Genomic DNA, 22,987 nt, shown 5'->3' with positions numbered 1-22,987 from the left:
ATCCAGCATTCTCGGTTTAAAAAAAGTCACCGCTCGCCACTGATATAATAATATAATTTTAAATGTACTGGGGCTGGACTCACCGTAACTTCCTTGCCCACGCTTGTACCCTTCTGGGCCAGTAACGTTCTGAGGCCTTCTCCACTTCCCAGCTGATAGATCAAAACTTCAGTCGGTTGGTTGATGATGGGCCAGTCTTTAGCCTGGAGTTCATACCAGATAGTGCTAAGACAGACACATTTACAGTTAACTGATCAACTCCATTGTTGGCATGCAATATATTATTTTTAAAATGCATTTAAAGTGATTGATCAATCAGAAAAAGTATTGAGTTGTGAGAAAAAAAGTAAGCAGAAATGAAACATTCACACCCAAACCAAGTGTTTAAACAGGCAGATTCAATGAGATGCAGAGGTGAAAAAATGATGTGGCTTTTACCCAAAGGCGTAAACATCAGCAGCTTTTGAAAAGGGCAAACAGTCTTCTTGGTTTCCAGGTCCCATCTTTTGCACGATCTCAGGAGCTAGGTAATAGATCCACCCGCGTGGCAGCTTCAGTTCATTTTCCCGCCTACACACACATGCGTTAATGAAGCTCTTAACAAAGCATACTGTATGATAAGATTATTAAATATAATACTGCAGTCATGATATGAAACCTTACCTGCCCTCTTGGACCACTCCAGACATCCCAAACAGGCCAAAATCTGTGATTACTACTTTATTTGAATCGTAAAACACATTCTTGGACTTCAAATCTTTGTGCACAATTCCCTTTGCATGAAGGTAACCCATTCCCTGTAGAATGTAAAAAAAAAGCAAAAAAACAAACAAACAGTTAAAGCAAAGACAGTATAAGTGTATAACCATTGCACTCAATATGGAGGCAATAGGAATTGAAGTCCCTTCTTTCATTTTCTTTGGATAATGACATGCATTGATGAATCATTTAAAATAAAACAAAAACATGTATTGCATGTTATGCTTCATACCTTTACAATTTCCTGAGCGATTTGTCTTATTTTGTTGATGTCAAGTTTAGAGTCCCTGACAACAGAGTACAGTGTCCGCCCTTTACAAAAGCTATGGATAGATAAATAAATAAATCAAAATCCAAACACACATATGCACCCATATTAAACATTCAAAAAATATACACTAGCGTTCAAAAGTTCCTTTTTGAAGTCTCTTATGCTCACCAGGATGCATTGCAACAAAACAGTAGAAACAGTAATATTGTAATAATTTTAAATAACTATTTAAAACAAATTCAAATTAATTCCTGTGCTGGCAAAGCTGAATTTTCCGCATCATAGCTCCAGTTTTCAGTGTCACAGGATCCTTCAGAAATCATTCTAAATATGCTGATTTGGTGCTCAAAGAAGCATGTTGAAAACTTAATTCTTCCATAATATTTTTGTGGAAACACTTTTTGTCAGGATTATTTGATAAAGACAAACCAGCATTATTTGAGACAGAAATCTTTTGTAACATTATATCTCTTTACAGTAATCTTTGGTCAATTTAAAGGTGGAATCAGTAGTTTTTTAAATATGCTTTTTGGAAGTTAGTCAGCCGGCACAACAACAAAAGTGTAGCAGCCAATCAATCAGCATTAGGGGGCGCATGACGGTGGAGAGAACGAGCAAGAGGGAGATTTGAACTGAAGAGCACATAATAAATACCTGGAAAATAAAGGGTTATGTCTGGGCAAGAGCTTTAGGACCCTTGTTAATTTTAGAAATGCTGTTCAGCGCTGGAGTGAGTGAAGAAAACAGACGTGGAGGTTGCTTTGATTCGGGTCCACACGTGAGTAACACTGGGTCTGAGTGTCATTGTGTGTCATCATTGGGAGCTGCTGTACTGTTGGCAACGAACAACCAACTCTTGTTTGTAATTACTATTGTGTACTGTACATTTATTTTTTGTGCTTCCTTGTCATTCGTTCATCATCTGCGCTTTATTTTTTATAAAACATTATTTTGTTGCCCTTCTGCAATGATAAACAAACACCCTCTCTTGGATTGCATGCGTAACAGAGGACAGCTAGTGTGAGTATTGCTGACGACTGCCAGTGAAAGCGGTGTTTAGAGTCATTGCTAGTCCACTCGACTCACTAGTAGGGGGATTGTGGTTCGAGACCGAACTAGGGCTGTTAGGATTGGATTGGAGTGTGTTTTGGAGGCGGAGCAATGAAGTGTTTGTTTGGGTTGATTTAGACTATATCACCATTGGCCAACAGCATATTTCAAAAACAACTTACCCCACCTTTAATGCACCTTTGCTTTAATTTCTTCTTCAGAAAATAAAACACTTTTGAATGTCAGTGTACATGAACGACACAACATTGAGAGTGCAGAAAGAGATGAACCTGGTGATAATGGCCAGATGGGGCGGGTTCATGCAGGCCCCCATGAACAGCACGACATTCTCGTGCCGCGTTTGCCGGTAGTTCATCACCTCCTTCTTGAACAGCTTCAGGTGCTCCTGATTGTTACCGTCAATCTCCAACAGTCGAACGGCCACCTCTCCGTGCCAGCGGCCCCTGCACACCTTCCCCCAGCGGCCTTTCCCGATCAGCTCGCCCAGCTCCAGCTGCTCAAACGGGACATCCCACTCCCGCAGGTCAACGCTAGTCTGGCTGGCCTTACGGCTTATGTGGTCCTTCCAGTAGCCCTTGCAGTTGGGCAGGTCATCCACTTCATCACCTTCACTTTCATCATCCGATCCCTCCTGATCCTGACCATCATCCCCTTGCTGTTCCTCATCCTGAATAAGAAGAATAGGTTTTGAGTTTACACAATTCAAAATACAGATGTAAGTACCGTCTAGCCAGGGTACACACATACACCACTGACCGCAAATACACCACTGACCCCCACTATTAACTGGAAACTGTGGCAACAAACGCTTTCAATTCCTGATAGCTCTGTGGGTGGAAGGTGTTTATTGCGGAACTCACCACAGCTTCCCTCTGGTCTGTTGATGTCTGCTTAACATTACCATCCAACTGGTCTGTTTCTCTGCATGGGAGAGAAGACACGCTAGACTCAACACATTTAACCATTTAGCAGTATATAAATACTACATATGATATCGATCATTTACAAGGGATAGTTCACCTTTAAGTATACATTATTTATATTTGTTATCTTTGTTATTTACTCACGTTTTTCTGAACCCATGTGACTTTCTAATGTGGGTCACAAATAAAGGAAAAATTGATGTCAACTGTTTTGTCTCTGACATCAAAACCTCGTGTGAAACATTTGAATTAAATTATATTTGAGACCCAGTCACCTGGGTATATTGTGTTATTTAAGTAGTATTACTATTATACTATCAAATAATATGAAAGAGCTTTGAATTTTTTAGTAATTTTAAATACTTTTGTCATTTTTATTAGCTTTTTTTTATATTTCTATGTAACTTTAATGTCTTTTATTTCATTTAGTTGCAAAGGCAACATTTATCATTTTTATATTTCATCTAATTTCTATATTTTGTGTTATTTCAGCTTCATTTCAATTAAAGCTAAAAAAAAAAAACATTTCCGTTTAAAAAAAAACTTCAGTGTTTCAGCATATAATTACTTAACTGAGCTTTTTCTCACTCAAAGGTATCAAATGGTATCAAATGACAAGCAACTTTTATGGTGCTTGACATCTAATTTTGTGTTCCACGGAAGAAAGCCAATCCAACAGATTGGAAATGAGCTTTTGAATGAACTTCAAAGAAGCATGCATAATAAGTTTGAACTTGCAGGGGAAGTTGCTGCTACATTGGTTCTGTGTGAACTTAAATTTTAGTTTGAAGAGCTCTTTTCCAAAACGCTATAAATCCATTTCAATAGTTTTCAGGAAAACTACATTTTTTACCTAGACCCACACATTTTGTGAATATTCAAATTATCCTGTTTAAATGTTTTATTGGTTCAGTCTGAACATTTTGAACAATAATTATTAAATCAAACAACAATATTGTTAATGATAATTTAAAAGTTAATTTTTTTTTTCCAAAACGCTATAAATCCATCCATTTTTTGTATCATTATTAGTAAAGTCATTTTTAGTAAAGAGTCAAACCTCAAACAAATAGTACCAATTTCAACATATGCATGAAAAAAACGAATTATTAAAAATGATCAATATATGATAACGATATTCAAAAAAGGGATGGGCACCCCTCCAGCACATGCACACACACACACACACACAGGCTACATAACATGTGAGCAAAGCGGAGCAGCATGACGCTTAAATATAAGTTTAAAAAAAAACAAAATAAACATTTCACATTTGCTTTTAATAATATTACATTACTTATTTTTATTATTTCATCTATGTTGAGTAGGCTATGAAAAGGGAACCGCATGAGATGAGTAAGATAGGATCAAAATTCAAAAGCTGCCCAATATCGGAAAATATTTGGAGTGCGTCAGACATGATTTTGACCACTTATTAAGTTTTGTTTTGTAAAAAGCTTGTAAATTTCGTTTCATATAAATTGTATCTTCATTTTAATAAATGTTTCATCGACAAATTGACTGGATTAATACATTAGAAGTAAATATCAGACAATATAATCAGGACACAGAGGCGCGCAGGTGAACCGGAGCGCGTCTCATAATATGAACCGAAACACCGCGATGCTTGCCTCACACAGGCCTGAGAACTAAGCTACAGAAAGCTTTAAATATCTACTTTTAAACAAAACAATTAAAAACTAAAATAAATTGGCAACTCTCTGCGTATGTAGGCTAATTCGAAGTATGCGTTTCTCTATGCGCGTTCACTGCGAAGATGGCGAGTAAGCATCATCAACTTGATCTTTGTTGCTGACACTGACAGAAAACACTAGTTTATTAATAAACAATTCAAATGTTTCATGCATAATCATTACTTTTGCCGGTTCTTTGTGGCAAGCTTTATGCATACGTTGAGATGCGGAATATGCAATTAAAAACGCTCATATGGTTTCTCTCCCATTTAATTAAATCAATATATGTGATTACTGATAATACAAATGGCTTAAATGATCTACTATTAGTCGACTAGAAAACTAGGACTCATTTTGAGGAATAAATGAACATAATAAACCTCTGTTCAGAGTGCCGCCGTGCTGGATTGTGTAGAGCGCTCATTGAATTTGAGGATTTATTGTGTTTAGGCTAAAAACAGGGCTGGCGCTTATCGCGGCTTGGAAAGAAACTGTATCTTGCAGTACATTTTAAACAAGGAAATATAGCGATTCGGCATGAAACGTTGATGGAGCAGTGAAAGGGTTCTGTCCACAGCAGAATGACACGACAAACTCATTTTTTTTAAAAATGGCGTTTAACGCGTTTTGGAAAAGAGCTCTTCATTTGTGATGAAGTAATTACCAAAAATGAGGGGAGGTCACTGACAGAAATTAAAATGAGGAACCAAAATCAGTAACATTTGTGCATTTAACTGGTCCGGGGTCAAAACACTTTTAGACATACTGAAAAAAACAGTAATTGAGAAGTCTTGCCTTACCCAGTGTTGTAACTGCCATCTGGATGCGGGGAACTGGATACGTCTGAGAAGACAAAAAGGGATTCTGAGTGTGTGTGACTGCATGAGCAGTGTAAGTGTACTTCAGAGTGCTTGCTATTAGACGGTCAGATTTAAGTTCTAACAGTTGTGCTGCTTGATATTCATTGTGGAAACTGATTTATTTCATTTATTTAACTCATTTAATTTTTTTCAGGATTCTTTGCTGAATAGTTCAAAAGAAGAACATTTGATTGAAATAAAAATCTTTTGTAATTTTATAAATGTCTTTGCTGTCACTTTTGATCCATTTAATGTGTTCTAGGGATTAAGGTTAAGGATTTGAGCAATAGGAATAGTTTTTGCGTGTTAACAACTTTAATATAAATGTAAACTATACACTAGAATAATATGCGTTTCAGATTCTCCATGCATGTACACAGAGAGCTGAAAATGCAAAATACTGCAAAAAATAAAGCAATTCCCATAGATAACCACTAGGAGGCAGCACATCACAGTCTAAACACTGATGGCAACACTGGCCCTTTCCCAAATGGCATACTTCATTTGCACTTGCGATCTTGGGGACTTACAAGGCCGTAGGGTGTCCCATTTGTCATATTAGGTTTCAGAAGGGTGCTCATGAGCGCCCCCCACCCGCCTCACAGACAATATGTGTTTACGATGCACACTTTTGTCGAGTGCAGCATTACGTCACATGAACTCGGAGGAAGATCTCAAGGGCTTGGAGTTCCATTTGGGATAAGGCCTTAATCTCACTACAGTATAAGTTCACTGCAGGTTAAGCTCTCAAGATTTAGAGAGCACACTTGAGTTGTCAGTGATACCTCAACAAGGAACTAAGACATCACACCTGAAGGGTAAATAACAGAGTTTTATGGTGTGGATGATTGTTAACTCACCAGGGAAGACAAACTGCGGTCTATGCTGAAAGTAGCAGGCAGCTAATGAATGGGAAAACAGACAGATGTCCACAAGGAAAAGAGAAAGACCAGTTAAACAACTAGCGTGTTATGCATCAGCAAGAATTCCTTAGTAATGAAATGATTTAGAAATGCTTTAGTAATAGACAGCGGAACATTAAGGGCAGATATTAGTATGTTAGTATACATTCATCCAAGAGGTTAATTCTGAGGACTGGAGGACGAAGAAGTGCCTGCTGTGCTTCAAAAAGACCTTGCCATGTCAAATTTGAAATGGTTTTAGACGCGGAAGGGTAAATAAGATACTGTGGTTTCTGTGTAAACGAGACTGACCTGGGAAGTGAAAGCGACTGTCAACGTGACCCTTAGGGGAGGGGTTGGGTGGCGGGGTGGCGCTCGGGGGGTTGCTCTGACTGGACGGGGCAGGTGAGGAGGGGGTGGAGGAGGTTGTGGAGGAGGGGTTACTACTGGAGTCCAGGTGACTCAGGGATGGAGGGTGGTCCTGAAGGTAAACACAAATCTTAGAAAACATTCTCCAGAAACAAGGTGAAAAAGTGGATGTTTAAAAACAGTTATGACTTAATAATGAAATAGAAGTTCAATAGCAAAACTAGCCACTAGCATGAAAATTACATTACATTTACATTTCATTACATTTATTTACTTCTTATTAATTCTTATTGAAGTATTTAAAAAAAATGACACTTCAACTTTAAGAGACTTATAACACCACTGAGTCAGCATATACAAGGAGTTAGCATAACGAGAATCTCAACTTCCTGGTTTGTGTGGATTGCTACATGCCTTTTTGTTTATTGCCTTCGGCAATGTTCCGTACTGCTGCGACTCTGCCGGTCGCTCCACCTGGTTGTTGATATCTGACGGTACTGATTCTGTTCTTCTGATGTTTGAACTGACCTTGTTTGGAACTGAAAGAACAGGACAGAACTTTAGATCATCTTCAGCACAAATATGTCTGAAAACATATTCCAACTCGTACAAAATCTTACGTTGTGCGAATGAAATCCTGCACTTAGGGGCCTCTTTAGTACATTTGTTGTGGCACTTCACCCTAAAAGAGATGGAAGCAAACATTAGCAGGGAGAAAGTCAGATGCGGTTTTCCGAAATGTTTCTTGTCTTCACTCACTTACTTGCAATGTTTGCATTTAACACCGAACATCATGTTCTTCTTGCACACCTGGCACGTCTGAGACAACCAGGACTTGGTGGAAAACCTGAATCGGCACAATAATAAAGTCAGTTGTGCTGGAAGTTGAAAGACAAACTAGTACATAAGAACAGGAAAAAGTTCAGTGGGCATTACCTGTGTGTGACATCCAGACCAATATCCTTCCTCATGATCAACGGAGAGCTTCCGTGGGATGCAACATTATCTAGATGATGTCGAAGAAACACTGATTGGACTCAAACGTTTAGTGTTAGCATGTTGCTAAGCTAATGTTGTGATACTCAATCATACATACACTACACATTTCAAAAGGAAGCATAGCATTGCTGTCTTTGGATCAGCCTTCATGATGGAAACACATTTGTGACATTTACAATGCTGTCTAGGTACACAGCTTGTCTTGTACTAGGGCTAAATAAGAAAGCGTACTTCTTATAGCCGCAGGATCTCCCAGGTGACTGGGTGTATTTGGTAGGATGCAGGGGGAGCGGGCAGACAGCAGTGGTGACCGTGAGGGTGAGTCTTCCCAGCCATTTCCTCCACCGTTTACCTGCACGTTCAGAAGCGGTTTGTTTTTCTTTCCACTCCTGCAGGGTGAGGGACACAAAACTATATTTAGTATCTGGGTAGTTGACATCAAAAGTAACTATTATGCTATTTAAAGGTTCCTCCTACATGCATCCAAGGTTAAAAAAACTCTTTTATTTTCTCATAATATACACTGCAGCATCACCACCTCCTTTTTTCCCAGTCTGAAATGGTTCAATCAAGGATTTGGTCTCTCTAAACCCATCATTTCCAAGAGCATACCCTGCTCTAATTGGTCAGATAGTCCCATCAGTTGTGATTTGTCTACAGCCCCTTTCTCACAGCGCATTGATCCAGGGAAATTGCCGGGAAATCGTCAGAATGCTTTCTGTGTGAACGCAAACACGACCCGGGATTGATACCGGCATTGATGCCGGGTTGGGGACCTAGTCATATTGCCGGAATCAGTCCCGAACGCGCGCTGTGTGAACCAAAACCAGGCACGTTGTTCGTGGTTCGACTTGTCGAGACTGTTTTCCAAAGATGGCACAGCCTGTATACATGAAGTGCACTGTCTTTATAAAATATCTTCTTATTAAACGGTCTGTACAAATTTCTCAATGCTTCGTTTTGGATGTAGTTTGGATGTAGACCCTAATTATGTTACTGTGTTAGTGTGGGGCTATTTTGAGCCTTGTTAGTGGAATTAACTAGCGATTATTAAATGCCCTTTATATCTCTTTAATATAAAATATAAAAACTATAAAATATAAAAACTATAATATAAAAACTCTTTATATTCGATTATCATGAAAACAAATCGCAGAGAACGGTCGACTAGGTACCAATGTGTAATTAGACCAAAGGTTCATTTTGCGCCGGAGTTCTCCTTTAATGACTCTGTACCACCTCCCAGCAAGACATTTTTCTATAGAACTTTAAATGAAAACACATCTGCAACTTGGCCACCACAAATATTTAAAAAATGTTGTACGAATGCAGGCGTGCAGCTTCACATCCAGGGAGTTGCGGTGGACTTCAGTTCACACAGAGATTCTGAGGAGGAGCTCCAAAAGCAGACATTTACTGGATCAGAGAGAGAGGAGAGGAGCGGGAATGATCGAGCGCAGGACGCCAGCGAGTCTGAGAAGGGGTCTGACCTCGGTCTTGTGCTAACGGGAAACACTGGGGCTACGTGAAGGGGTGGAAGGAGGGGGAGTGTTGAACTATTCTGCCCCTGTCCAAAACCTGCCTGGACCTCGGCCATCAGTGGTCTCAGATGACACAGCAGTCCGCTCCCACAGACCCAACACACACTGGGGCAGGGCGACATTGCATGGTATACATATGAAAAGCATGAACTAAAATAATATGAAGAACATTTTTCCTAAGAAGGATTTCTACATTTATGCTTCAGGGCAAAATATCCCACATTTTTGCCAAGTGAGGCGCCATGTTATGTGAATCAAATATTGTTCAACATATAACTGAAAATCCTAAAAACAAAGTTTTGTAAAAGAGACATAGATGCAATGTTACAAAGATTTTTGTCCTTTTGTCCTGGAATTTATCCAGGCAACTTTCAGTATAACAAAGAAATGGGGTTGTCAAAGTAAGCAATAAGGTACGAGAGGCTTTGCTGTATCGTAAATAAGTCACAACTCAAGGGCGTTGTTAGGCACAACGCAAAGCAGAGTAAATAAAACACAGCTATTGACCAATCAGAATCAAGGACTGAATAAAACCATAAAAGTATCATAAAAGTGTTCCATATGACGTTTTTTAAGACCTGTTCCAGGCTTTGTAAACTCCATAAGATAGCTTTATGCAAACCATCATTTAAAGTTGTTATTCACTGGGAATTTGGACAGACCTCACCGATTCAATGAATAAGTCACAGCCCACTGAATGTAAATAATAAATCTCTTTCTGTTCCTTTATGGCTTCATCATATGGCTTTTGAAAACTAGGAATAATGTGCACAAATCATCCGTATGTGATTTTTGTGGGTGCTTTTGTATCATTTTCAAAGCTCGAAAGCTCCAGCGGTCATTCAATGTAAGTGCATGGAAAAGGGCAACCAGCACCAAGGACACAAAGTCAGACCGGTTTGGAGCAACATGAGGGTGACTAAACAATGACAGAGTATTCATTATGTGTGGAATGGATAAATTCACAGTTACCTCAAGATTTAAAAAGTTAACACACGTCAGCATATATTTCTGTGTAGTTTCATGTTACTGTTAGCCTTGTGACTAATTTTATTGTTTAAAGAGGCTTTTATCCTTTAGACTTTATCTTTAAATAGTCACACCCTTCAGATGAACATATTCCATTCCCATCTCCTCCTCAGTGCATTAATTCATCCCTGTACAATGAGGTAATTGTTTCTGACATGATTATAGAGTCACATAGGGTGTTATAGAATTAGGCTGTATCAGAAAGGGGGGAAATCAATAGATGATGAAGGCTAATGTCCAAATGGATGCATTTTTGTTACAGACAGCAGTTAAAGTGCCATCAAATGGATGTGAATGGATCTACACTACCATCCAAAAGTTTGCAGTCAGCAAGATTTTTCTTAAATGAATCAGCAAGGATGCATTAAATTTATCAAAAGTGACAGTAGAGTCATTTGATAAGGTTTAAAAAGATTTTAATTTTTATTTCTAGCTTTAAATTAATCAAATATCCTGAAAAATATACTGTTTCTTTTCATTTACTATTACATTTACAATATATTAAAACAAAAAACTGAATGAATTTGAATATTTCACAATATAACTGTTTTTATAGTATTTTTGATAAAAAAAAATGCACTCTTGGTGAGCATAAGAGACTTCTTTCAAAAAAGAACCCCAAAACCATTGAATAGTAGTTTATTTGAAAACTGCATTGTGATTGGTCAGGGTTTTTTTTTTACCCCAAACCATTGAATAGTAGTTTATTTGAAAACTGCATTGTGATTGGTCAGGTTTTTTTTTACCCCAAACCATTGAATAGTAGTTTATTTGAAAACTGCATTGTGATTGGTCAGGTTTTTTTGCATGTATTTAATAATTTATAGCCACACACACAGTAGGATTTGCGCAAAACTTTTGCGGTATTTTCTAAATCTCGATTAAAAACTATTGCGAAATAACGGCGTTTTCATTAACCGATGTTATGCGACTAAAACGTCTTTTTTTCCTCTCACGATGAGTCATTCCAAAAATCATCGATTTCGATTCAAATTTGTTCATTTTAAAGTGGACATTTAAAGCTTTAGTCTACATAGGCTACATTGGTTTCAGTTCTCGCGCTCCAGTTCACAGAGACCATGAAAGCACACCTGATTGTTTTATTTTATTTTACAAAAGCACAACGTTTTCTTGTTATTGTGAGACTATGCAAATAAAAGTAGTTGAGAAAATGTATTATTATTTTCTGTATGACCAGAAATGAGAGTATTTTAAGTTGTTTCCACTGTTGATAGGAATTGCACAATTTGAAGGGTAATGGAAACGCAGCTAGCGACTGTGATTTCTGATTTCTGTGTGTAGCTGACTGACAACAAGAAAGCAGGTCTGACGGGGCAATTCATTTAGACAGAACCAGTGCCAGCACTTGGATTTACTTCTGCAATTTCAGAAATGCAAATCTAGTATGCATTCAAATAATATGGAGGTGTCAAATAGCAAATGTTGCTCTAATCTACACAATCACTTTTAAAGACACCTTAAAGCAAACTTTGAGAAGAGATTATCATGCCATGGAGCAATACATTGATGAATGAAATATTATTCAATGCAGAACTTACTTATTGGGTGTAGGGTCATCTATCCGGTTGGCCAGTTGGCTCTGGCTCTTGCTGCGTGTGAGGGTGATGCTGGGAAGGAGGTTTAGCAGCTTGCGGGAGGGGGGTGGTGGAGTTCGTGGGGGCCACAGCTTGCCGGACTTTTTGGGTGGTGGGGTGGCTGGAGGGGTGGACAGCAGCCGGGATGTGCAGCGGTTCAGCTGCGGGGAGGACGAGAAGGGGTCCGTCAGCACTTCACAGTGAGTGTGGACAATTGTAGGGAAGTCCGTTGAGGGTAGGGCAGACACGGAGACGCAGGAACGAGGGGCAGGCAAAGCGGAAGAAGGGGGCCAGATGATTGGGTTGGGACTGTAAGACTGAGGTGCACGCATAGAACAAGACAGCGGGTCAGCAGAGGTACTGTCACGTTGAGTGGGTTCTGCTATCCACGGGATGCCCTCTTTCCTGAGTAGTCCTCCTGTTAAAACATAAAACGAGAGAGACATCAGGACAATTCAGGAACCGGTGGATGATCAAAGTAGGGCTCCAGTAAAAATGGTATTTTAGTATTATTTTTATATTTTGAGATTCCAATTTAGTTCAACTTTTAGTAATTATGTTATGTTTAATCAATTTAATGCATCCTAATAATTATATAAAAGTAAAATTTTTCTTTTAAAAAACAAGACAAACACAAACTTACAATGACCCTAAACTTTTGAACAGTAGTGGCACAAAAACAATCAACCATTTTGGAGCAAATGTACACTTAAAGGGTTAGTTCACCCAAAAATGAAAATTCTGTCAGTATTTATTCACCCTCATGTTGCTCCAAACCTCTATGTGTTTATTTGTTCTGCTGAACACAAAGGAAGATATTTGGAAGAAGGTTTGAATCAAACACATCTCATTCCCCATTGACTACCATAGTATGTATTTTTTCCTACTATGGTAGTCAATGGGGATTGAGATCTGTTTGATTCAAACAACATGAGGGTGAGTAAATACTGACAGAATTTTCATTTTTGGGTGAACTAACCCTTTGATATAGCTAGAGTTAAAGGCAGGTAAAAAGCCTAGAGCAGGCGCCACATGAAGATTGGAAAGAGGAAGGAGTCAGCAGTGACCTGTGTTAGTAGCGCTCTTGAGACAGGAGAGGGCAGTGGTGATGCGGGAACACTCCTCACTGCTAGAGCCCAGTCTTTTCATGGTGTCTTCCACCTGGGCACTGGACATTTGCAGCAGAGCATCCAGGGACAGTTTCGCAGGGACTGCCTGGAAGACAGAATACAACGATAATCACTGCATATAGTCAGAAATGGACACAAATAATTAACTGCACTTCATTCTTGTAAACTGATATTTATTCAGTAAACAGCACCAGATATTAATACTTGACTCAATATTGTCTCAATTGACCAGAGTCTTTGGTATTTCTGTGGCAATTGATGTGGCTCTAATAAACAGACAGAATGGAGTCTATATAGTATTTAGAAAAAGATTAGGCGATAAAGCCCCCCTACAATCCCCTCGCTGCCACTAAGACTGCTGGCATCTCATGGCACCACACCGAGCCCATGTCCAGATACCCTGCACAGTCCAGTTTTCTTTTCCTATCCACCATCTCTGTTGCATTCCTCCACCCTACAACATTCCTGCGCTCTTTGGCGTCTCCCTGCCGTATTTCAAATCTCACCCAAAACACACACACACACGATTACTCAAACGCATGACTGAGAAGCTTCCCAGCAACAGTTGTCGCTGTGGTCAGTGTAGTCTCTGTGGTAAACAAATAGATAACAGGATACATGAGACTAGGGCTAGGTAAAAATATGTATTTCTCAAATTTAACTGATACTCATTTATTTTAAAGAGCTGAAATCTATTTTTAATTTCAGTTGATGAATAAAAGAAGCTTTGTAGCGTACCTCCCACAGAGTAAATTGTGTTACCTCTGATATGAAACCATCCTATATTGCAAATTCATTGCATTTTCACTTAAAAGTAGTTCACTTTTGAAAAAAACTTTTGCTGATAATTTACTCACCCCCATGCCAAGATGTCCATGAAATTAAGGTTTTTGATGAAAACATTCCAGCATTTTTCTCCATATAATGGACTTCAGTTGGAACCAAACAGTTCAAGGTCCAAAAGACAGTTTCGGTGCAAACTGTTCAAAGGGCTTTAAACAATTCCAGATGATGTATAAGGGTCTTATCAAGCGAAACAATCGCTCATTTAATAAATAAATAACAAAGTTGAAGTTTTATAAGCTCAAATGCTTGCCTTGCTGTGTTCTGTGACGCACGTTTGTGACTCTCCTGTTCGAACTCGTTCATCAAAATGAGCAAATCTTTTTCCGAGTAATTTGGTTCATTCAACGAATTAAACAAACTAATTGACGGAAAAAGATTCGTTCATTTTGATGAACGAGTTCGAACAGGAGAGTCATGAACGTGCGTCACAGAACACAGCAAGGCGAGCATTTGAGCTTATAAAACTTAAACTTTTTTTTTTTTTTAAATGAGCGATCGTTTCGCTTGATAAGACCCTTATTCATCGTCTGGAATCATTTAAAGCCCTTTGAACACTTTACAGTTTGTACTGAAAGTGTCTTTTGGACCTTGAACGATTTGGTTCCCACTGAAGTCCATTAAATGTAGAAAAATGCTGGACTGTTTTCGTCAAAAAACTTAATTTCTTTTCAACTGAAGAAAGAATGACATGGACATCTTGGATGACATGGGGGTGAGTAAATTATCAGCAAAAGTTTTGTGAAAAGTGAACTACTCCTTTAACCTGTTCTTCAATATCTAATATTTAATTTTTGAATAAATCAGTCATTTTTTATGAAAAAAAAGTAGAATTGAGTAGAAACAAATATTTCATTAAAAATATATTATATAAATTATTATTATAATTTAAATGCAACTAGCCTAAAAATACAGTGCCTTGGGAAAATATTCAAATGTTTAATTGCTTCCCATTTTATGTTGCTGCCAACTACTTTAAACTATTTTTCCCCATATTAATATACACACCATACATCATATGACAAAGCAAAAACAGTGATAACTTTGCAAATTTATTAAAAATAAATTCCAATTTCACTCGTGGATGTTACTACACTTTGAGTTGAGTTAACCTGGGGCAAATTCAATTGAATGCGTATGATTTGTGTGGGCACACCCCTCTCAATAAACGTTCTGACATCTGAAAATGCATATCAGAGCAAAAACCAAGACATGATGTCAAATGAACTACCAGAGGAGCTCAGATGCAGTATTGTGTTAAAGACATAGATCTGGGAAAGACTATAAAAAAATGATTCTGCATTGAAGGTTCACAGAAGCATGTAGACTAGCCACCATAATCCTTAATGTTTGTAGCAACCAGGGACTCTTCCTTGAGCCTTCTAGCCAAACTGAGCAACCGATAAAGAAGGGCCTTAGTTAGAGTGATAACCAAGAAGATGATGGATTACGCTCCATATGGAGATGAGAGAAACTTACAGAAGGACAAACATCACTGCAACACTCGACCGATCTGGACTTTATGGCAGAGTGGCCAGACTCAAGCCACACCTCAGTGAAGACGCATGAAAACCCATTTGGAATTAGCAAAACAACACCTAAAGGACTCTCTCAGACTGAAAGAAACACGATTCTCTTGTCTGATGAACCTCAGTTCCAAGCATCATGTATGGAGGAAACCAAGCACTGCTCATCACCTGCACAAAGACGAATGTGATGCAGTACACAATGTTTGAGCATGGATTATTCATTCATTCATGTACTTTGTCACTGATATGCTGTGATAAACTTCTTCATCAAGATCTTTAAAGTCCTCATAAGTTTTGATATATTACTGTAAGAAATTAAAGTCTGAAGAAGACCCAGCTTTCATTCCAAGGTATGTATTAGAATATGCCCTCTCCCTATAAAGAGCTCAATTATCATAGAGACAATTCCTCCCAATCTCAGTAATTTTGTAAATAGTACCACTGGAGTGATACTATATCACTTAGCGTGGGAGTAGCCATCAAGAACCGCCCTGTGTTAAAAAGGATGCATAAAAATGATTAGGGATTTCAAACAATCTTATCACCTTAACATTTGGGTGTTGCCATCTGAAAGAATAGCAAAGATGTGGAAACAGAAGCCTATCACTTTCACTGTTATATCCTCAATTTACATTTAAGACAAAGTTTCATTTATATGTTGAGCTGGAAGACAAATGTAAAACAGTATTACATTTTTGAGCAGAGATTATTCGGGATTCATTTTTGGACTGTTGAACCCAAGTTGCTTTGTGTACGTTGTCGCTGCTATGCTGCAATAAACTTCTTCATTGAAATCTTTAATATAATGTCCTCATCATTTTCTCTTACACAAGCTACGTGAATGTAGCCTCGGGGATCACACTGCACACATAGAAACATTCATGAGCACAGAAACTTTTCAATGCTGCACAGCGACTTCGCTACTGAATTGCTACATTATATTTCTTTGCGACAAGTTGGTAACATCACTGGTTTAAGTAAACTCACAGCAAGTTGTTCATAGAGAGAGATCCTGAAGAGACAGGTAATTCACAATTCATCTCTCTCGATAATCAATTAAAATAAATGCGAAAGTTCATTGATTCAAATAAATGTAATGCACTACTTATCACTGGTGCCTGATTCAAAGCTGGCAGAATGCTGCATCTAACAAGCCGTAACTGACAAAAATAACTGTATTTTTTACCCTTTCGGTCAAATATTTCACTTCACGAACATCAATAACAACTTTAAGTTGTCAATGCCATGGTATAACCGGGATAATCAATAGCTAGCATTAAACCGAGTCGGGTGGTTTTTCGCCTCAATGTCAGGCATTAAAATTGCTAGCCATGGATTATCCCTTACATAAACTATACTAAAAGTAAACACACAAATACATCAATCATATATCGATAAATATATACTGTTTTTAAAATACACACATTTTCTAAATATGTAGAGTTAAAATTATAATTAAATGTAAAATAAAAGTGGTATTTCCTGCTCCTTTACATGTAAATGTGTTTGTATTACAGCAGCACAACATAAAGAAGTGAAACCGCTTTCTAAATGGCATGCAGATCACTCAGGGGAATGGGAATCTTCCAGCATCCTTATGGAGACTTCCTTTTTGAACAAAAGCCAGAGATCAGAATTAAGAGCACATATCTCTTCTCAACAAATACTATCCACACATTTACCGTACAGCTGGAAGAACAAGAGACCAAGATTAACTTAAGCGGAGCCTAAATCAAACCAAGTGTAATCTTTCCATAAACATAAACAAAATTAATCTAATGGACATATTGTATATTTCTCGATTTCTCTATTCTCACAACAGGGACATGAAAATAATGAGAGTGTAAAATACACATCTTGGTTGATCTCTACAACTTGTATACATCCGAGTTAATAAGTATGTGAATTACCATGTTAAAAACAGACAAGCCGGGGCAGAGAGCAGGTGAAATGACACATACCGATACCGAGGTGGTGTCTGAACATGCCTTTTACCTGAGTTTATGAGCTGACGTAACACAGGGAGTGATGCTTGAACATAAAAGCAAGACGCAGCATTTTATGCTAGTTTCTGTCCAAACAAACACACACACACAAACTCCCACCCACCACAATTCAAATCATCCAGGTAAGCTCCCCTAACAAATAATTATTCCGAATAAGTCGTTGACAGTGATGGTTACTGCTGGTCTGTTAGTAGAGAGAAACTGCAATCAATCAGGAAAAAGTGCCAAAATGTGTCCTCACAAACAAAATATACAGATAAAAATCAATAAGCCTCCCTCAAAAAGCCCTTCAGTGGAATTTCAACTTGATAAGTATCTCAAACAGCAAGCAAATGAGGAACTTCCTCACAAGCTTGTGAGTTTGCAAGCAGCCTCTTGACATAAACCTGCTGCGTTCAAACATAGCGTTAGTAGATCTCTGCCATTGCTAATTTCGTTTGCAGACTTTCTATGACCACAGAAGCTCTTGACACTCCACTTGCATGCAGGCAGGAAACCGACAAACATCAAAAAACAAAACAGTCTTATAATGAGACTCCAAAACATGAAGCAGTCGAGAATACTATACCACGAGAGATTCTCCACTGAAGTTGTCCTTTCCTAAATCTCATGTCCCAGAAACACCAAATCAAAGTCTCTCCTCAGAAGTCAGTCACGCTGTGAGAGCTGATCCCTTCCAACCCAAACTACTTCCCCTCCTACTCGCCCCCCCGACGCCCCGTCCCTCCTCCTCCCTTTCCCCAATGCCCCTCCCCTCTATCCTTCCAGTGAACATGCCTGGGAAGTTTCTCCACAGCTATGGACACTCCTCCTAAAAACACATGGTCACCAACTGAGCCGTTCAGTTTCCTCTGTGCAGATTAACATCCCTTGACTCAACTTTTTTTTTATTTTTCATTATTTCTTATTTTTTATTCTAAACTGTTTTAATTATTCTGATTTATTTTGATTATTTTAATTTCTTCTATGTAAAGCACTTTGAATTGCCATTGTGTATGAAATGTGCTATATAAATAAACTTGCCTTGCCTAAGAATGGGTTGCAGTGGTCAACTGGTCGGCTCAGGGGCACTATGCAGCTAACTAAATTATTTATTCATTTATTTGGAAAGGGTATAGTGGTAGTCCAGAATAAATAAAACCAAAAAAACTAAATTTCACAGGATTGACATTTCGTTTTCCATGGGGTAAAAGTGGTCAGTCGAGCCACAGTGCCATAATTTAATAATCAAATGTCCAATTTCTCTGAGAAATAAAATAGTCCTGAATAAAAACTTGTGTGTGTATGACAAATTAGTATATTTTTTAATCAATCAATAAAATGCTCTAATATAAATATAGGACTACATTAAATTTCAACTAAACTTGATAGCCATGAAATCATGCAATTTTAGCTTTGAAATCAAGTACTGAAGAGAACATAATGCATGAAAATGTACTTAATTTTTGTATGGCAATAGTATAGCAAATAAATTGCAAAATAAACTGCAAATAATACCAAAGTAGCCAGAGTACCGTGGACTTTCCACTAGGACATTTTGTTTTCCGCAGGCAAAAGTGGATAAACTAATTATCAAAGGATACATTTCTCTTTAAAAAAAAATAAGATAAAATAATACAATAAAATAAAATGCCTTGGTGTGAATAGTTTTGCATTTCTAAAATGTCACTTCAGCTTCAAAATAGTTTAAATGTTCAAAAGACTCTGCATTCGGATCCATTCTGTTTCTCTTGTGTTAAGGCCCCCTTAGAAAAGCTTCTGAGTGGGGTCAGGTGAACTTGAAACCAGCCTTATTATACAAAGTTTCCTTAAAACTGATTATCCAAAGTTGTTCAGGCAACCCACTGACTAGCTGACTTCAAAAATGTGCAGTTTTGAACATCGTCATCACCACAACCGCTAGCTGAGCCGACAACACAGACTCCACATGTTCTACAAAAAGAACCATTTATGATGCAATTAACTGAGCAGAATGTCTTTGTGACTGTGTGAAACGGAGATTAATGAGGGTTAGGCTGGCCTAAGTTGGTCTTTGACCTGTCACCATATATTTTGTGCATGAGTGATCATCCTGGGCCAAAAGAGAGGCCACATTAAAGGAACAAAGAAGAGCAAGCAAGGGGGTACAGCACAGGAAACAGAGGTTTGGGTGAGATTGCTTTTGTCACAGACTCTTTTTTTTTTCTTTCTATCTCTTTCTCTTTATCTTTGCCTTGAGGAAGGCATGTAGTGGATCCACAGGATGTGACCCACAAAAAAGAAATATGACTCAGACAACCACTCCTGCCTGTGCCCTTTAGACTTACTCCATAGCTCACGTTGGCATGTTTTGGACAGCCTAAATTCAAATGTTCTAAACCCTGGTTGATTTAACATCTAAGCATTATATTCCATAAGCAACTCATAGTCAGTCACCACTACAAAATATATAAACGCAAATTTGAATGGTGCATCATGGTTGTTGCTCCTCTCTCTTACTGTTATTGAGCAATGGGAAATCCCTTCAGACTGTGGCAGCTGGAAACATCATGGAATGAGTCACAATATACAAAATAAAGTGACATCAACTCTCAGTTATTGCTCATTGACTCGCACACAACAAATGTGTATTTATCTGTTATTTTAGTATTACTATTATAGGTTTTATTAATATTTTTAATTAGCTTTTATTTCTATATTTTCATTTTATTTTTTAGTAACTTTTTTGTGCTTTTGTTAATTTGGTTTCTTTTTTAAATATTACTAATTACATTTTATTTTATGGTTAATTTTAGTGCAGCTAATTTTAGTATTACTATAAATCTAATAGCCTACTTATATTAATAATTAAACTATTTCAGCTTTATGTCAATTTACAATTGTTTTTTATATATTTTCACTTGATAACAAGCCTGGATATGATCAGATGGTTACATATGTCCCGAATGTATTTGGACACCTTGCTTAAATTCTTAATGTTATTGCCTTACATGATAACCAAAGTAGTGTTTATTTTAAAGTCGTATAGCATAAGCATTATTTCAAGCAAACCTGAGTGACTTCATACAAACACTAAAAAGCACTGTATAAATAATAAGTTAAAAAATAAGAGTGCGATTAAAGTGCTAGTATCATTAGCTTACAGATGCTATACTTGTCTTAATGCCTAATACTTGTCAACAGAAATTTCATATAGAGCATGATATCAGATGAAGCAGGTTATGACATCATGACATCAGTATCACTAAACATGGTCAGATATAAAGTATATGAAACCAGTTTTTATGTAAACAACACATATGATTATAATCGGTCGCAGTATAACTATGACGACACCCTAGATAGTTCTCCATTTCTAGTAACTCCTATGTAAACAAACTCACAAAGCAGTAACAATTTCAAGGGTGTTTCCTAGCAGTTCTGTAGATGCACTAGGAACCACAAGCCACACATATGCAAAACATCTCCAAAGAAACCCCTAAACTGTTTAATCATGCAAATAGAACCAAATTGGCCAAAGTTCCACCTTGATGGCCACACACTCTCAGAAAAAAGGTCAATGTCACAGGGGAACCCTTTCAAAGGTACACATTTCATAACTAAAGAGTGCAAATTAGTTCCTCAAAGATTGTACCCTTTTAAAGGGTCCCATCCTGGGTATCGTTTTTGTACCATTTTCTTTCTGAGAGTGCAGGAGGGAATAGTATTCCTCTGCTCTTCCTGGGAAAGTTCTATCCCATTCAGTTACACTGGGGCAACTGGATTCCCTGCTGTCCTCCCCGAGAGGGGCAGGCTGCCTATGGGTGTCCTGCCACATGCATGCATTCCTGCCCTGTGAATCACACTCTAGCAGCCTTGTGTGATACGGTAAAGAACAAACTTATTGAGTAGGGGCAGTGATTAGGGCAACTTGACTCAAAATTGGGTCTTAGACAATAGGAATAAAATAAAATAAGTCAACATACTGTATGTGACTGTAATTGTATTCAAAGTAAACAAAAATATTTTACAGACTACCATACATTAAATGTGATTACTTGCAAAAAGAATAAACATAGTTTATGCAGACCACAATATGTTTTGTGCGGTAAATACAGACTGCCAATATAACTGTATTTTTCTTAAATCATTACAATTATTAATATAATAATACAATTATTAATACCAATACATTTTAATTCAATTTAAAGACATTTTAGTTGACTTTTGTACAATACACAATTTTGGTAGCATTGGGTCAACACCAGAAATGGACTGTTTACAACGACAAAGCAAATATTTTGGGACATCTAAAGTCCAAAGAGAGAGGAAAAATGGAACAGACAATAAAAAAAAAGAAAATAAACATGCTGTCCTACCGCAGTGACCGAAGTGAAGCAGTCAGCTAATCAGAGGCATGCCGCAAAGTGACCTCTCTCGTCCCCACTAGGATAAATTGTTTTTATTTTTAAAGTTTTGTTCCTCAGTCTTGTATAGGCTGTTTATTTCCCTGTTTGGATGTTTCCTTGTCTATTGAAGACAAATAAGTCTACGCATTTTCCAGGCAGTCATGAATGCAGTGCTGTTCTGGTCAGCTTTGTGTATGACAGTATGGGGGCGAGGGGGGGAGGGAGGTTTGGTTGGCAGAGACAGAGACCCCTTTTGGAGTCTAAAAACAGACCGACTGGAGAGTCGAACACAATGGCTGACGCTGCACATTCTGAGCTTTGGAGTGGGATCAGGTGTGTGGATCCACCGAGGGCTGAAACGCCACAGAGAACACAGCGAGCGAGCAAGCAAAACATTTTTCCTCCCTTGTCCAAACCCTCCAATAACAGACATTTTGTAAACACACATTCTTTAAGTAGATACAGTTTAAGAAGCCTGTTTTTAAAGAGAAGAGGTTATATTGTACTCTCACGCTTTACATACTGCTGTATAATAAAATAAACAGAAACAGCAATTAGGTACGAGAGGCCATAAAATGGCTAGCAGATAATGCAAAATTGAGGCAACAACTTTTTAAAAACTAATATATTATTCTGAATGTTATTCTATTTATTTATTCATTCTATTTATTTATATTTATTAAAGTATGAAAAAAACAGTCACTTATACTGTATATGTAAACTACAACTAAACCAACAACCAACAAAAAAAAAAAAAAAACACCCAAAAATGGTCCATTAGCCGAATATAGGTCATGAAGCAGGGAAATATGGTCAACTTTAGGCAATAAAGGAACAAATGCACATAGACAGTATAAGAAGTGGACAGAGCCATCTCATTGGAACTCCACTGAGACAAGTGAAGGCCATTTTTAGCGATTTTTTAGGACTTCCAGACTCAAACTGACTCAAACAGAGCTTGACGACGTAGATGTGATGTGAGCGACCCGTCTGCCTTCTAGTGGCTGTGGCATGAGAAATCTGAATCATTCCCTTCCGAAACATGCAGAGGCGGAGAGTGTGAGTATGAGCTGTCCATGAGCGAGGAGCAGGAGACACT

The 22,987-nt window shown here is 37.9% G+C and overlaps 1 protein-coding gene across 5 annotated transcripts in view; it reads right to left on the bottom strand.

The window, feature by feature from the left end:
- The window catches only part of ksr1b (kinase suppressor of ras 1b), a 43,382-nt gene that overhangs the window by 3,342 nt on the left and 17,053 nt on the right, over window positions 1-22,987 (bottom strand). For 2 of the 5 annotated variants that reach the window (XM_089121130.1, XM_039670790.2), the window contains exons 3-18: window positions 13,081-13,228; window positions 11,978-12,431; window positions 8,080-8,237; window positions 7,786-7,855; window positions 7,613-7,696; window positions 7,470-7,531; window positions 7,264-7,388; window positions 6,793-6,961; window positions 6,439-6,480; window positions 5,519-5,561; window positions 2,962-3,022; window positions 2,371-2,768; window positions 992-1,082; window positions 664-797; window positions 439-570; window positions 84-225 (exon numbers count right to left, since the gene is read on the bottom strand). In XM_089121130.1, coding sequence (XP_088977256.1) covers window positions 84-225; window positions 439-570; window positions 664-797; window positions 992-1,082; window positions 2,371-2,768; window positions 2,962-3,022; window positions 5,519-5,561; window positions 6,439-6,480; window positions 6,793-6,961; window positions 7,264-7,388; window positions 7,470-7,531; window positions 7,613-7,696; window positions 7,786-7,855; window positions 8,080-8,237; window positions 11,978-12,431; window positions 13,081-13,228 — 2,313 coding nt within the window. Of the gene's footprint in view, window positions 1-83; window positions 226-438; window positions 571-663; window positions 798-991; window positions 1,083-2,370; window positions 2,769-2,961; window positions 3,023-5,518; window positions 5,562-6,438; window positions 6,481-6,792; window positions 6,962-7,263; window positions 7,389-7,469; window positions 7,532-7,612; window positions 7,697-7,785; window positions 7,856-8,079; window positions 8,238-11,977; window positions 12,432-13,080; window positions 13,229-18,089; window positions 18,211-21,858; window positions 22,061-22,987 lie in introns of those variants that run through there. The other 3 variants (XM_039670793.2, XM_039670792.2, XM_039670791.2) reach the window with 3 other exon arrangements.

Source organism: Pimephales promelas, chromosome 16 (genome assembly GCF_988280905.1).
Source record: "Pimephales promelas chromosome 16, fPimPro1.hap1.1, whole genome shotgun sequence".
In the NCBI taxonomy this organism is placed as follows: domain Eukaryota; kingdom Metazoa; phylum Chordata; class Actinopteri; order Cypriniformes; family Leuciscidae; genus Pimephales; species Pimephales promelas.
This window is presented reverse-complemented; position numbering and strand designations above follow the sequence as displayed.